General features: G+C 46.1%; 1 protein-coding gene across 1 annotated transcript in view; it reads left to right on the forward strand.

Moving 5' to 3' along the window:
- Window positions 1-15,279, forward strand: part of LOC114210738 (contactin-associated protein-like 4) — a 149,250-nt gene extending 133,971 nt beyond the window's left edge. The window contains exons 19-25 of the mRNA XM_088021940.1: window positions 3,681-3,905; window positions 5,368-5,501; window positions 6,342-6,429; window positions 12,489-12,707; window positions 13,306-13,377; window positions 14,843-14,980; window positions 15,119-15,279. Of these exons, the coding sequence (XP_087878066.1) occupies window positions 3,681-3,905; window positions 5,368-5,501; window positions 6,342-6,429; window positions 12,489-12,707; window positions 13,306-13,377; window positions 14,843-14,980; window positions 15,119-15,279 (1,037 nt within the window). The remainder of the gene's footprint in view (window positions 1-3,680; window positions 3,906-5,367; window positions 5,502-6,341; window positions 6,430-12,488; window positions 12,708-13,305; window positions 13,378-14,842; window positions 14,981-15,118) is intronic.
- Window positions 15,280-15,595: the final 316 nt, after the last annotated feature.

Raw genomic sequence — 15,595 nt, forward strand, 5'->3', positions numbered from 1 at the left:
GGACACAAGGAGACCAGACTGGATGAACGCCCAGATTTGCACGTGGTCTCTGCCTAAACCCTTGGTGGGGACGCACGTGTGCAGACTCAGGAAGACCTCCAGAGGTGGCCCAACTGCAGAGATGCAGGGGACGCCTGCCTGGAGAGACAGGACTGAAGTGGGCGTACAGGCATGCTGTCTGTCCACTGCAACAAATGGCAAGCAGCAGCAACCACAGAAAAACAGAAACAAGAACCAACAAAATTAAGAACACTTACAATGAGTTATCGACATTGTCGAGTTTTCAAAAAGTACTGAACATGTAAAAAAAAAATCAAGAAATTATGTTGCATACTCAGGGGAAAAAATGTAGTTAATAAGAATTAACTCTGAAGAGGGACTTTTTTAAAAGTTTATTTATTTATTTATTTATTTTGGTTTCATCAGACAAAGACATCAAGTTGTGATTATAACATATTCATCAAAGGGAATAAAATTCAGAGAAACAAAGAAAATAGGTCATCAACAAATAAACAGAAATGCAACTTCAACAGACCAATGAAAACCATATAAAAAACTGATAGGAATGTTGGAGCAGAAAAATACAATCACTGAAATTTTAAAAAATAATTATAGCCAGATGAGCTCAACGGGGGAAGGAACCTGTAAACTTGACAATAAGACAATAAAAATCATTCAATTGGAAGAATAGAGGGAAAAAAATGAAAAAATTTTGAAGAGTCTCAAAATCCTCTGACAATACCAATAATTAAATATTTTAATTCCAAACAATCTTTGAGTCAAAGGACTCATAAATGAAACTAAAAATATTTTAATTAAATATAAAAATATACCATATTAAAATTTGAGTTATACAACTAAAGTATTACTTAAGGGGAAATTTATGACTTTAAATTATTTTATTAGAAAACAATACAGGTATAAAATCAATTACATAGTTTCCAATTTAGGAATTTAAAGAAAGAACAAAATGAAATCTGAAGAAAGTAGAAGATATAATAAAGATAAAGCAGAAACTAATGAAATAAAAAATAGACAAAGAAGAAAAATCAATGCAATCATGATTGAAATCACTAGCATTATACAACTACATCAATGCAATTAAAAGCTAATTCATAGAAGAGATCATTAAAATTGATAAATTTCTGACTAGATTCTCAAGAAAAAAGGAAAAAGGACACAAATTATAAGTGTTAAAAATAAAAGATACCAAAGCAGATGTTACAAAAATTAAAGGGATAAAAATGAAATATTATGAACAGCATTATGACAATAAATTTCCCAACTTATATTAAACGGACACATTTCTTGAAAGACACAAATTACTAAAACAAAGCATAATAGATATAAAATCCCCATAACCTATAACTACCACAAAAATTGAATTTCTAATTAAACATCTTCCCACAATGAAAATTCCAGGACCAGAAGGTATTTGCTAGTAATTTCTACAGGAAAAGATAATTCCAGTCTGATGCAGGCTGTTAGAGGACAGAAAGGAGGAGAGAATATTTTCCAATGCAATCCATGAGCCTTCTAAGTCTGACACTAAAATCAAGCAAAGACTTTACAAGAAACCAACCAAACAAAAAAACTACAGAAATATACTCATGAATACTGACACAAAAACACTTAATACAAAATGAGCAAATCAAATCAAACAATAGAAAAAAAATATGAATAAGTGGGATTAATCCAAAAGGTACAATGCTGATTTAAGTTTTTAAAAAAAATCTCAAGAAAGTCATTATATCAACAGAATAAAAGAGAAAAAAACAGATAAGTTTCAAAATATACAGAAAATGCATTTGACAAAATTCACTATGAAATCTAAGAATATAAGGTAAATTTCCCAACCCAACAAAGGATACCTAACATCATATCACTAAGATATTTAGTGGTGCAAGACAGAATGTTTTCCCTATGAGACTGAAGAAAGCAAAGATTTCTATTCCCATCACTTCTTTTCAAAATTCTTGCGGTCTTAGCCATTGCAATAAGACAAGAAAAGGACATAAATATTGTACACATTAGAAAGAAGAAATAAAACTCTCTTTAATCATAGAGGATATAATTATCTATATAAAATATAGAGAGTTCACAAAAACCTACTAGAATTAATGAGGGAGTTTAGTAAGGTCACAGAATACAAAGTCACTATTATAAAATTCAACTTAATTTTTATGTACTAGTTATGAACAACTGGGACAAATTTAAAAATAAAATTGTATTTGCAATAGAATCCAAAAAAATGAAATATTTACAGATAAATAGAACAAATAAGTGTAAGATCTCTACACTGAAAATTACTAAAAGGAATCAACATCTAAAGAAATGGATGAATATACCATGTTGATGAACTGGATCACTCATTATTATTACTATATCATTTATCCCCAAATTGATCTATGGATTCAGCACTCCCTTCAAAATTTCAGCAGAATTGTGAATTAATTCTAAATTTTATATGGACATGCATAAGGCCTTGGATTTCCAAAGTATTTTAAAAAGAATAAGTTATGGTGAAAAGAATAGAGAATCCATAAATGGGTTGACACTTAACCCACACTCTATATAAATATTAACTTGAGGCAAAAATAAAAAATAAAAAAACATAATGTATGATTCCATTAATATGAAATTCCAGAATTAATTTAGAGTAACAGAAAGCAAATCAGTGGTTGCTGAGCATGGGGCCTAAGGAAGAAACTGACTGCCAAGAAGTGTAAAGGGCAGAAGAAAATTGGAAATGTTCTGAATATGGACTGTGGATGATGCTTTGCGTGTGCTCATCTCCTAAAACTCTGCAAATTTTACATTTTAAGTGGGTGTGTTTATTGCCCCTAGTTATACCTCATTGAGCTCCACTAAAAAGGTATTTTTCCCATTCTGTATGGCTCTCTATCCATATCCACTAAGTGCAACCTGAAGGTCCTCTTGCAGGCAAACATTACCTTAGAGGCTGACCTCGTGAGTGAGCAGGGAACAACTCTGAGGTGGTCTGGGAGTGGGTGTGCGAGGTGGTGATGCGATGGCCATGCTGGGAGGGGGGCACCTGCTGCAGCCATGGAGATGCACAGACTCCCAACAGCTAAACCACCCATGCCCTGCCCCCAGCCACATGCACACATACATGTAGGGCCCCATCTTATGTAGAAGGCCAAGGACACACTCTCATAAACTGTTTAGGGAGGATCTTGGACAGTTTCTGGCCCCTGCACCACTTCCTTCTCTCAAGTTCACAGTGATACCATCGACACAGCTTTCCTTTTCCTGTAAAATATTGACACTTGTTGGTGGTCGTTGGTGGGCAAGTGGCCTTCCACTTCTACCTTTCATCATTGCTGGGTGAGACTGCTACCTGCAAAGCAAAAAACTAACACCAAGGAAAATGCAGGAAGGAAACAGAAGCTCAAGCAGATGTCTGTGCCTATTTAGGCCACGTTCCACTGAGGAAGGAGCAGAGGTAGTTTTAATGCTCCCACTTACTGAGTGCTGCCCTAAAGCCCCAACAACCAACCGTGCTATTCATTTCTGAGATGTGTGAATGCTTGTTACATCATTCTCTGCTCTTTTATTGATTAAAATGTCCTAGAAATTAGAATACTTCAAATATCCATAAGTATACCTAAAATTAGCCCTCAATCTTTTCTAACATAAACATATGCCTATCATTTCAGAGATTTCTGCACACTTTGGAGCTGGGTCCTCAGTGACTTACAATTTTCATGAATTTTATCCGTTAAGTACAAACTCCAGCCCCCATGCTGCTTCATTTCATGGGGACATGGTTTTAGCTAGAGAGATGATCACATTCAGTTTCCAAACACTGCAAACCCCGAGCTTGCTGCTCTACGTGGACTCCTTCTACAATGAATACCTCTCTGTTATCCTGGCCAAAAATGGTGAGTCTCCTTTGAGTGTTAGAAATGTAAATTGTGTCGTTAATACTGTACGGGTGGAGTGTTCAGTGTCCAAGCCTCTCAGATTAGAAACAAGGAAAAATTTTCATACTCTGCAAATGCCAGTTTGTTTTATTTTGCTTTGTTTTCCAGAACTGCAAAAATATTGTTTCAGATGTATCATTTCAGTAATTATATTAAGATTCTTCCAGAAAATTTTTTATGAATTTGCATTATCTCAGGTAAACAGAAATGTTATTATCACTGGAAGCTCTTCATTGGAAGTACAATGTGTCTAGTTATATGTAGAAAATATTTCCTCCTTCTAAGCAAAGGGAAGAAGAATTAAGGTGGGTGTTAACACAGTAAGGTCATGCAAAAATGACTGTCCATGAGCACCAGATAAACCTTGGTTTTTTACTCTGTCCGTGGTTCTGAGGTTAAATTTTCCATATCCACTGAAAATGGAAGGTACAATCACACCAATCAGCCAACAACTATGCTTCCAGTGGGAAAATAAAGCACAGCTTTAGGCATTTCAAATAGAAAGTCAGGGCACTAATTCAATATCTGGGAAAACTTGCAAATCTCTCTGGCTGGCAGGATTTGGGCAGAGCCCACGTGATGGGTAGAAGCAGGAAGCTGCACCTTTGTGGAGCAGGTCACACTGAGCCATAGGGATCTTGTGTCCTACAAAGAGCTTATTACTATATTTCACTTCTGCATCATGCCTGCAGATTTTAGAAATAAAACCTCCAGTGTGTGCATAAACAATTTGTTTATATAAAAACAAAAATAAACAACATGCTGCCAAGCATCTCAAATATGACCCCAAGTAAGAATGGTGGCAGACTTAAGCTACACACCACCTGAATGGCAGGAACATTTCATCATCTCGTGGGAAGAAACCCTGGGAAGGGCGCAGTGGGCTCCCCACCAGTGAGAAAGCAAGGAGAATTAACTCTAGGGGTGCCTTTGGTCGAGTTCACTTCCCACTGGTCAGCCTCACCATCTGCAGTATCTTCCGTGGCCCCTCAGGCCTCCAATAGCCCCTGGCCACATGACAACTCCCAGGACCAGCCACACTCTCTTGTAACTCACATTTCGGATTTGGGAAATAAGACCAAAGAAGACCAGACGAGGAAGACAGAAGCTTCAGCATTCCTTAATGCTCCTTTTGCAAAGATGGAGCAGAATTCAGACATTAGCATGTGATAGAGTGGGTGCTTTCTTTCAGAGAACTGAGAATTGTGGGAAAGAGCACTCTTATTAACACCTTATCTTGAGTTAAAAATGGTGTCATCAGAATGGAGACCAGCAAGATGCTTCACATGAACCGTGAATAGACTCAAAGCACAAAATGTTGTTCCTAGAAGCAACGGAATAATAATCACTTCTCCAGAGTATAGAAAGGCAGCTTTTAAAACATTTTGTTGTTTAAATATCCTATATTTTTCTATTCTAGGTAGTTTGCAGATTAGGTACAAGTTAGATCTACATCAGGATCCTGATGTCTTTAACTTTAACTTCAAGAATATGGCAGATGGGCACCTTCACCACATGAAGATCAACAGAGAGGAAGGAGTGGTCTTCGTAGAGGTAAGAGCATCATCAGCCAAACAGTAATTAACCTCCTACTTCCCCACCTGCTATGTGTCACTTACAGTAATATTTTGATAATGAAGCATAATACAAAGGTTCCTTCTCTATGTTAATCTCTCATGTGCTGCACACAAGAAATCATAGTCCAGGATTTTTATTTATTTAGTAATGGAAACCTGCCAAATACAGCATAAAATTTAATTACTTAAATTTTCCCTCATTTATTTTAATTGACTTGTTATGAAATGTTGTCTGTGGTTAACAGGTGGAGTATTTGTAAATGATTCTCCTGTGGGAATCCACAGGAGTACAAATGTTATGACAATTAAGGATATGATTTATATAAAATACAATTATGATTAAAATGTGCATAACTAACAAAATAGACTCGAGTCATTGTAGAGTAAGTGAAATTACATACTGTCAGCACTCTTGAAGAAAAACATTAGTGTATTTGCTCTCTACGTGGAATAACCTACTTTGGCTTTTACTCTTTAGGTTTTATTTTGAGATATGTAAAAGCTTTGGATGTTTGCATTTTTTGTGGGTTCTACCAAATACAGGTCATTCATCTTGTGTCAGGAAGTGATAAGGGCCATGCAGAACACAGGGGGCAGGGGGTGGGGGTGGGCAACGGAGATCTGAGACACCATGAAAATTGCTCATGAACTAGCACTCCACTGTCAGATGATGAGTTTCTTAACATGGGTTTTTTCCATCGGGTGTAACCCTACGTTCCTTTTCTAGTGGATCATTTCCATTCCATGACCTCCCTTTGCTTCTTGCCATGTCACTGACAACTGACAGATGTGTTGGTGTTTGCTTCTCGTGAGGCAGGTGGACCAGAAAGCCCGGAGCCAAGTGAGCCTGTCGTCTGGCACAGAATTCAACGCTGTCAAATCCCTCGTGCTGGGCAAGATCTTAGGCAAGTAGACGCAGAGCTCCCCACCCCGTGCCCCCTCCCTGGGTCACAGTGTCATGCCACTAACACAGAAGCAAGCTCCTTGTTTTATTTTCATTAGATCATTCATGCCGATCAAGGCAGAAACCCTACTGGATCTGGGTTGCCCATAATCATGAGAACACACTTCCCACAGACAAGCAAGCAAATAGCATTGAGAACAGCTACACACTCTTGTTCCTTGTTCTGTCGTTAGCACAAGGACTGTGGAGACTTTCTGACCTCAAACTGTACTGAAGGATATCGGTCCAAACAGAAACAGAGTTCATAGGTCCAGAACCCTACCCAGGATGACGTGTGAAGGAGGTCTGTAGAGAGCACACGTCTGTGGTCCGTGTGCTCATGATGGTGCCCGGGCGGTGGTGCACGGACGTTCCTTGCCTGGCTACCACGCTCACCAGAACAGCGTTTCATGCAGCCTGGTCTCCTCGGCCACAGCCTGGGCATCACTGCAGAGCAGTGGCATCTAGGAGTTGGGTGGGCACGCTTTCCATCCCCCCCGTCCCCAGATATTCAGGTGAAAGCAGGTAAGACTTAGGAAGGCTTGCTTTTTAGTTATGAACTGTAAACACCACGGATTTTCACATATTACTTTGGGAAATGGTCTCCAGTTTGTTTCCTATCCCTCATCTTGTTTTGACACTAACGGGATAGACTTTATCCAAGGTAATGATTTTTCCATTGCTTCCTTTTTGTATCTATATTCCTGAGTCTTTCACATGTTCCTCATATGTAATTTCAAAGTCCTGAGCATGCGAGTGTACACATGGGTAGACGATAAAAGTATAAATCACTGAAGAGGATGATAGCTAGGTTTTTAACTCTGTGCTAATGAGTTAATATGTTTTCCAACACTATGTTGGGCATTAAAAGGATGCATTCCCATTCTTCAGTCAACATTGAAAATGTCATGAATTGTAATGTTCTAACAGGTTCTATTTAATAGAAGAAAAGTAACATGTGAAAAGTCCTATTTATATAGTGCAAGTTTAATCGAAAATCCAAACCGAGCCAGATAGATAGAGCCTGGTTTGAATATTATATATATAATATATATATAATTTTTCAGTTAAACTTGCATTATATGAGAAGGCAAATTTTACATAAATGCACATATATTTTATACAAAAATATAAAACTTAATTTCAAGATAAATCTATAATGACAAAGTTGATTTAAAATGGCGATTCTGAACACTTGGTTAAAACACTGATGATCCCGTAGCGGATAAGCAGATTGCGTGTGGAGCCCTGATGGTGTCCCGTCCACGCTTCGGGAACAGGACCGGGGCTCCCACAGAACACACCAACAACAAAGCAGAGTCATTGTTTCTCATCCCAAGCCCACAGTCCGATGATCACTGACTGACCTCAGAGCATCCCAGGTGGTCAACACACGACGAAGACCCCGCCCCAGGGTGGCTACGCCCTAGCAGGAGGGTCCCAGGACACAGGGCACGTGTACAGGACAAGCGTGGACACTGCAGCGTGGACACAGCATCCACACTGCAGAGGACTTGAGAAGTGGACAAACATTTGAAGAAGGGGAGAGTCACCCACAGCTTCGGGCTGGATGTGACTGAGTGTTGGGCTCCAGGACAGGGCTTGGGGAGAACAGACCACATAGGGTCTTGTGGGCACCACAGTCCAAGAACTGACTTTACTCCCATGAAACGTGGCGCTGCTGAGTCCGTGGTCCGACCCTGCTGCTGGGGCGAGGGAGACGGGCCCCATCGGAGGTGCTGGCCATGACCCACACCGGCAGCATAGGGAGGGCAGGAGGGGAGGTGGGAGCACTCCTGAGGGGGGGCAGGGCAGGTGAGGCCCAGCTCTGCACCTGCTGGAACGGGGGCATCCGTCAGACGCTGGCGTGGTCGAGCAGGGCGCACGGCCCCTGGTGTGTGTGATGCCTGTCCTTCGCAGTCCGCAGGGCGGAGGGGAGATGGGCTAACGCATGGACTTTCATTTCCTCCCTGGTAGCAGTTTGCATTTTATTCCATTTTCAACTATGGCACCAAATCAGTCTTTAATCCTAAACAATCAAAAGCCCACGGACCGTCCCACCCTCTCCTGCTCGACGGCCCCAGCTGGGGGCTGTCTGGCCCCAGGGACCCCACTGTGTGGGGGGTGGAGCGACCCAGGCCCCATCCTGTGCCCCACTGAGAGCTCGTCCCCTGGCCCTGTGGCTAGTTACTGGTTTTGCCTGAACTAAGCGAGCATCTGATAATCCCAGAGATGTCCAGGTTCTGTGACCCTAGCCCGGGCCAAATTTTTGTTGAATTGCTGCTTTCCATGCTTGGGGGGACGGAGGCAGTCTTCTTCCAGTGAGCTGAACGATCACCCATTGAGAGAGCACGTATTGACCACCAATGTCCAATAAATTACTGCAGCTATTATGCAGACGTGGCCCCAAAACACACAAATTCCTGCCCTCAAAACTCCACAGCCTAAGCTCAAACACGGAGTATGCAAATAAGTTAACAAAGTTTATACACATTAAGCATTGTTTAAAAACGTTGACAAGAGTTATTTTTAAAAATACACCTTATGTTCAAAAACAACACTGAAGTTAGTGGGCAAAGAGGCCCCGTGACGTAGCAAAGTGTTGTCTGACCAACCGGGGAAGTGGCCCAGGTCACACAGAGCTCAGTGAATGAAAGAAATATGCGGTACATCCCTTCAATCACGTGGGTAAAGAACTTTGGGGCGGAACGGAATGTATTGATGCTTCCACACGAATTCCGTGTCCATCAGCATATTATTCAGGCTCTAAAGTACAGTTGATGCTCAGGCCAAGCAGTGGAGTTTACAGCTGAAGCAACAGGGAGTCATGAAATTTGAAATAAATATTCATTTACCATATGCCCGAGGGCACAGATTCTGACCAAGGTCTAATGACACTTCCCACGTCTTGATTTTTATTTGAAGATTTGTCTTGCCAGAAGCCTAATAAAACTTCCAAAGCATTCTGCAAGCTCTGTGTTCTGGGCGGGCAGCATGAGGTGCCTGGTTACAAGGGCTCCCGAGGTGGGCCACAGGGCGCTCACTCCCAGAGACGTGCCCAACACCGAGGGGAGGTGCCAGTGTTTCTCCCGGAGCCCACCGGTTCCTGCTTCAACCTTTCCCTCCGCCAACACTGGGTGAGTGTCTCCCAGTGTGGATTTTAGCGGCAGTGTCCCCATCCGGCGACCCGAGTCATCCTCGTGTGCACTGGGGTACCCCAGACAGAACCGTCCAGGGTCCTCGTTGGTTAAAATACGCATCTAAGTGTTACCTCTCTGACGGGCTTCACTTGATGGTACACGCTCTGGTCACATTTTCTCAGATTCCATATGATCATTTCAGAGTAAGAAGCCTTTAAAAGTCAACTCTTCAGATCTCAGATTTTGTAGCTCTGAATATGATCAAGAATGTGCGCATGATGCACGGAAGCTCTGAAAACGCTCTCCCTTAGTCAGAGTGTTAAGTAGGTGACACTGAGGAATATTGGTCATCAGGACGCTGTCCATGCTCAGTACATGAACCATAAAACAAACAGCAAAATCTAAGTGCAGACAAAGAAAAGACTAATTCTTTGGAAGGAAAGGCGGTCTCCCCCTGGGACATTGAAGTAACGAAAAATGTGGTCTACAGTGGTCCCAGCCCAGGATGGTCATGCTCCAAGCCCAGGGTGCCCCATGGCGGTGTGTGGCACCATGAGCAGGCACCGACCTTGCCCCTTCAGGTGTCCGTGGAGCCTGCCTCCCGCACACTGCGAACGACTGAGCCCCATCAGCTCCTTCAGAAGAAACCCCATGGAGAGGATGCATGAGGATGTGGAGGATGGTCTTGAGAGTGTGCCCTGGGCACAGGGACTTCTCCCGGTCTCCTCGGCCCAAATGGGAGCTGTGGCCGGGAAGCCCGAGCTCCTCTGTCTGCTGGTGTGGGGCCCGCTACCTGCCCTCCCTGGGCTCTGGTTACTCCTCTGTCAAATGGGATAATCAGGTAAACCGTGTCTCAGAGGCTGTTAGGAGCACTCAGAGCAGTGACAGTTGCTTCCATGGATTATCTAAATTTTCACAGAATAAGTAAAAATCGGGGTAGATTATTTCTAAGATTCTTCTCAAAAATTAAATCGTATAATATAAACAACCAGCCATTTGAGATAACAGATACCCAGAGGTATCTTCAGAACTGTGAGACAGTCTGCCTACTGTCCCTGGAGTTTCATGGCTCCAAGCAAACCATACTCTGATGCATTCCAGATGTCTCCGTTTAACCGTAGGTCCGTTAGGACAGCCGTGTTTCCTGAACCCATTAAGTATGACATGCACAGAGAAAAGTGTAATATTCTCAGTACACAGCTGGGAGAACCTGGACAAAGGGAACTCAGTTTGATCAAGAAGAGAAGGTGACTAGTGTCCAGCAACCCCCGGAGGGTCCCCAGCCGGGAGCAGCACATAGCCCGCACGTCTCCAGACTTAACAGGGAAGGGCGGTGCCGTGTGTGTGTTTTGTGTCCGATTTTTTCCTTCCACTTTAATGCCCATGAGCAGAACCCCTCAGTCTTTTGTTGGCTAGGCTTTGGTGGAGGGGGTGCCGGAAGCCTCAGCTGCTGCCTTTGTAATCACGCGCTCCAGAAACTCTCCTCCCAGAGCACGCTCTCCACACGACTTCCAAGGCCTACAACCTGGTTTTTCTTCCAGACCATTTCTGGAAGGATTTGTTCTTCAGAACAGTGGGAGCTGCTGCTTTCAGGAAACACACAGCTAACTGATAAACAGGCAAAACTACCTAAGAATCTAAATGGCTGGGAGTTCTACAACCTGAGATTTCAGAAACTTGATTTTGTCTCAAGAATTGGATTTAGAGTTTGTTCTTGAGAGAAAAGATTGTACAATAGCAAAATTTAAAATAACGCAGCCAGTTCTCCCTAAAATCACAGAGCAGAGTAAATGCCGGGGCCCCACGCCCACGCCCCAGCCCTGACTGGCCGACTCTCGCAGGTGGTCACTGCCCACCACTGCCCACCACTCCCCCTTCTCCCTCCCTGGGGCCCTTCCCCACTGCACCTGTCATCAGCCTGGTCTCTCAGGAGAGCAGACGACACTGAGGATGGCCAACAGAGCTTCGTGTGCACATTTCTATGAAAACACACACATAAAGGGCAGGTATGTGCACACGCAAAAGACACATTAAGGATGAAAAAGGTTAAAGCTAAAGAAAGCATTCATGGTGCAGCTCAGGGCATCAATAGGGAAGATGCCTGTTTGGGCCTCTTGTGGCACGACTGTTAGGTCAGCCTGGCGAGCTAGCAGGCAGGGTAGGGATGAGCCAACTCCTGTGGGCATCTCCTCCTGGGCTGGAGGGAACCTGGACCAGCACGGAGAAGGCCCGGCTGTGGGTCCTGCAACACCGAGGCGCCTGAGCTTGTCTCCAGGGGTCCGGCAGGATGCATCCAAGAGCAGAGGCAGCTGAGGATCTTTGTAGTGACGCTGCCAGCCAGGGTGTCACATCCCGGAAATACAACCCCACACTCCAGGGGCTCTGACAGAGGGAGAGAGAGGGCGGAACACCCACCACTGTCTCTGCAACATGGAGCTGTCCAAAGGACAGGCGCTGCTCGCGCACACTCGGAAGAACGAGGTCTGAATTGGGAGCAGCTGTGGGGACTGCAGCTGCAGAGTCGGTGGATGACCCCAAGCACAGCTGAGTCCCCACTGATGCTGGAACTTGAGCAGAAACCCGCAACCACCGGCCAAACCACAGAGGTGATGGAGGAAGCCCCCAGAGGATTGCTCTGATGCTCATCTGTAAACTGAGCGGAGCCCGGGGATGAGGAGGGGGGACCACGGCGGGAGCAGCGACCCTTCAGGTAAGAACAAACTGCTTGGAGACACGACCTACGCGTGCTCAGTAACGCTCCTGGCCTGTCCCCGCCCCATACCGTGCCCACTACGTGCGCTCACTCCCCACGCCCCACAAACACGCCCCGTTAACCGCCCGCCCACCACGCGCACCCCACTAACCGCGCCGTCTCCCGCAGAGCCCGGCGGCCACGTGGATGAAGACACCAAGCAGGCTGGCGCTCGAGGCTTCTCCGGCTGCCTCTCCGCCCTGCAGTTCGAGCGCGCGGCCCCGCTGAAGGCTGCGCTGCATCCCGGGCGCTCCGGGCGCGCCTCGGTGCGGGGGCCGGTGGCCTCGTCGGAATGTGGGGCCGGCCCAGGAGGCGGCGCGGCGCGAGAGCAGACGCACGCGAGAGCAGGTGCGCGCCCTGTGCGGCCACAGCGAGCCCCCGGGGCCGGGTGGGCCTGCACTCAGCCGGGGCCCCTGAAATCTCAGCCCGCAGCTCCCTTGACCAAGTCTTCTTCCTCTTCCTCTTCTTCTTCTTTCTTCTTCTTCTTCTTTCTTCTTCTTCTTCTTCTTCTTCTTCTTCTTCTTCTTCTTCTTCTTCTTCTTCTTCTTCTTCTTTCTTCTTCTTCTCCTCCTCCTCCTCCTCCTCCTCCTCCTCCTCCTCCTCCTTCTCCTTCCTCTTCTTCTTCTTCTTTCTTCTTCTTCTTCTTCTTCAAGATTTTATTTATTTACGTTGGAGAGCTTGTGTGAGCAGGGGAGGGTCAGAGGGAGAGAGACTCTCTAGCCGACTCCCCGCGGATCACAGAGCTGATGCCGGCCTCGATCCCGCCGCCCTGAGTCCAGGACCTGAGCCGAAATCAAGAGCCCAACGCTTAACGGACTGAGCCACCCCGGTGCCCCATCCAATTAAAGCATTCTTAATGCAGACTGACAATTCTAAAGTTAAAACCACACGAATTCCACTTTTACAAGGTAATTCCCCTCAGACTTGTGTTCCTTCCTCCCTGCAGAACGTCCTGGAGTGGTGGAGGAGGGGAGACCCATGGCTGGCGAGACCCACGGACACTCGGCACTGATTGGAGGTGCGTTCCTGGCTCACCCGTCGCGGGGATTCGGGCAGTGTCTCCACTAGCAGAGGATCCAGACCCTCCTATCTCCCAGGAACCAGCTGTTTAGTTCAGTCCTGGGGAGTCTGACCTTCTCTGATGTCATCTTCCCAAAGCCAGCCCTGTAGGAGACTCTCTGTATAGTAATTGATGATTTCATTGAGGGGCCCATTAAGGAATTACTGTAAACACATCTAACAATGAAAAGGTCTGACCTTGAGAACAGGCCCCCAGCTCCCCGAGGGTGTGCAGTTTGAGGAAATGGGTTTCTGGGCCGTGGACCCAAGTTGGCCTCTGCTCGGGGTGGTGGAGACGCATTCTCCATCTGTGGTGTGTTTGGGGAGCTTTGCTCTGCGGGGTTTAGGTACTGTCCCAATGCACACATCACTGTGGGTTGTTTTTATGAAGAAAACATTGGGCTAATAGTGTTGGATCACAACTTTTTAGCTGAAGAGGTAAAACCATCATTCTCAGATGAAATCGTGGTGAAAACATATACCCAAGGCTGACATAAAAATCAAACATTACCAAGCGCCTGATACCTGTCCTGCAGTGTCCGCCCAGCAGCTCGGGGACACTCTGCCAGGTCTGCCGCGGCCTCTCCTGTCCCCAGCAGCTCTGCTGGGACCCCTCCCTGCCAGCCTAGGAAAGAGTGCTCACTCTTTCTTGTTCCTTCTGTCTTGCCACTCGCATTTGACGTCTCGTTCTCAGGGGTGCGGTCGACATGCATGAACACTTGGCTTTGCTATAGCCCGGTGTTCTGGGATCTGCATGGGTATTTGCACTGAAAAGCTTTCTAAAATCATGGATTTCTCCCACTTAGAGATTTGATTAAATTTGTCTAACGTGCAGAAGGTTGAGAACCACAGGCTTTGGTGTTAATCATCAAAACGTTGTCAAGTGGAGATCTCAAATACCGTGGAGTCTATAAATTCCCATATTCAGTATGTTCCTATGACAAATTTAGTGACAGAGACCATGCACACGTGTGTGTCCATAGAGATCTCACATACGGCTATAAATCACTGTGCCATATTCAAGTTATTTTAAAATAATTTTTACAAGGGTGTACAATTCAGTTTCCTTGACAAACATATTAGGCACTTTGTGAAGAAATGGTGCAGTCTATACTTGGGGAATAATCTGAGCCTGTCTGCTTACTGACGAGCATCTCGTCTGGGAGACACAGTGCATTTACTTCTGGACCCGGGAAATCAAATCCAACTCTGAATTGATGGCACAGGAACAAGATAAGCAATGTTTAGAAGGTTGGGAGAAGGCCACGTGCCCCCTGACCGAGAGCCCCTACAGCTCAGGGTCCCCAGTTCACAGTAGAGGCCTGCGGCGGGGGGTGGGCCGTGAGCGGGGACTCCGGGCTGGGGTGTGCTGGGCACACTCGCCGTCCTGGCCCTGACCGTTTCCCTCGCCCCCCCCCCACCAGGCGTGGTAGCCGTGGCCATATTCGTCCTGCTCTGCGTCACTGCTGTGGCCATCCGCCTGTACCGGCAGAGGAGCTCGTACCCAACCACGGAGCTGGACGGACCCGGGAAGCAGGGCAGCTCCATGGCCGTGCCCAGATGTGAGCTTGGCGGGCCAGACGCCGTGGGTGGGGACCAGCAGGCGGGCTTCTGAGTGGGAGCCGGGCTGAGTGAGCTCTCCCTTGATCCGATGTCCTCACTGAGACCTCAACGGCCACAAGTCACCTTGAACCACGCAGGGCACCAGGCCGACTCTCGGGGTCCTCAGAGGCCTTGTCCCACGGATGACTCCTCAGCCCCCATTTGCGTCACCGCGCTTACGTCTCCACGATTCCGGTACCGTCTCGTCCGTGTTGGTTCTGATGCCATCGTGTTTGGTGGACTGGAGTCAGCTGCCTAGCGCCTGCGGCTTTAAAAGGGAAGCTTGCTTGGGCGGTGGGGAGGCCTGGCCTTGCTGCGCGTGAAGCTGTGCTCTGCGACCGGTGCCAACTTCAGTGAACTGAATAGGCTTCTGCCCGTGCTCGCTAAATACTCACGTCTGCCATGAGCCGTAGCCACGTGGCCCAAACCATACAGCCTTTCTGCCTTTGTCTTTGCTGGTCTGGTTGGCACAAAGCACCGTTCCCTAGAGAGACTCTCATTTGTGTTCTCCTGTTGGGATGCGCACGGTGAATGTGGACACGCCTGGCCCTAGCTGCCGTCTGCCAGAGCCAACC

The sequence above is a fragment of the Eumetopias jubatus genome, unplaced genomic scaffold (assembly GCF_037043125.1).
Source record: "Eumetopias jubatus isolate StellerSeaLion01/CBP00866 unplaced genomic scaffold, mEumJub1_p1.0 scaffold_3, whole genome shotgun sequence".
Taxonomy (NCBI): Eukaryota; Metazoa; Chordata; class Mammalia; order Carnivora; family Otariidae; genus Eumetopias; species Eumetopias jubatus.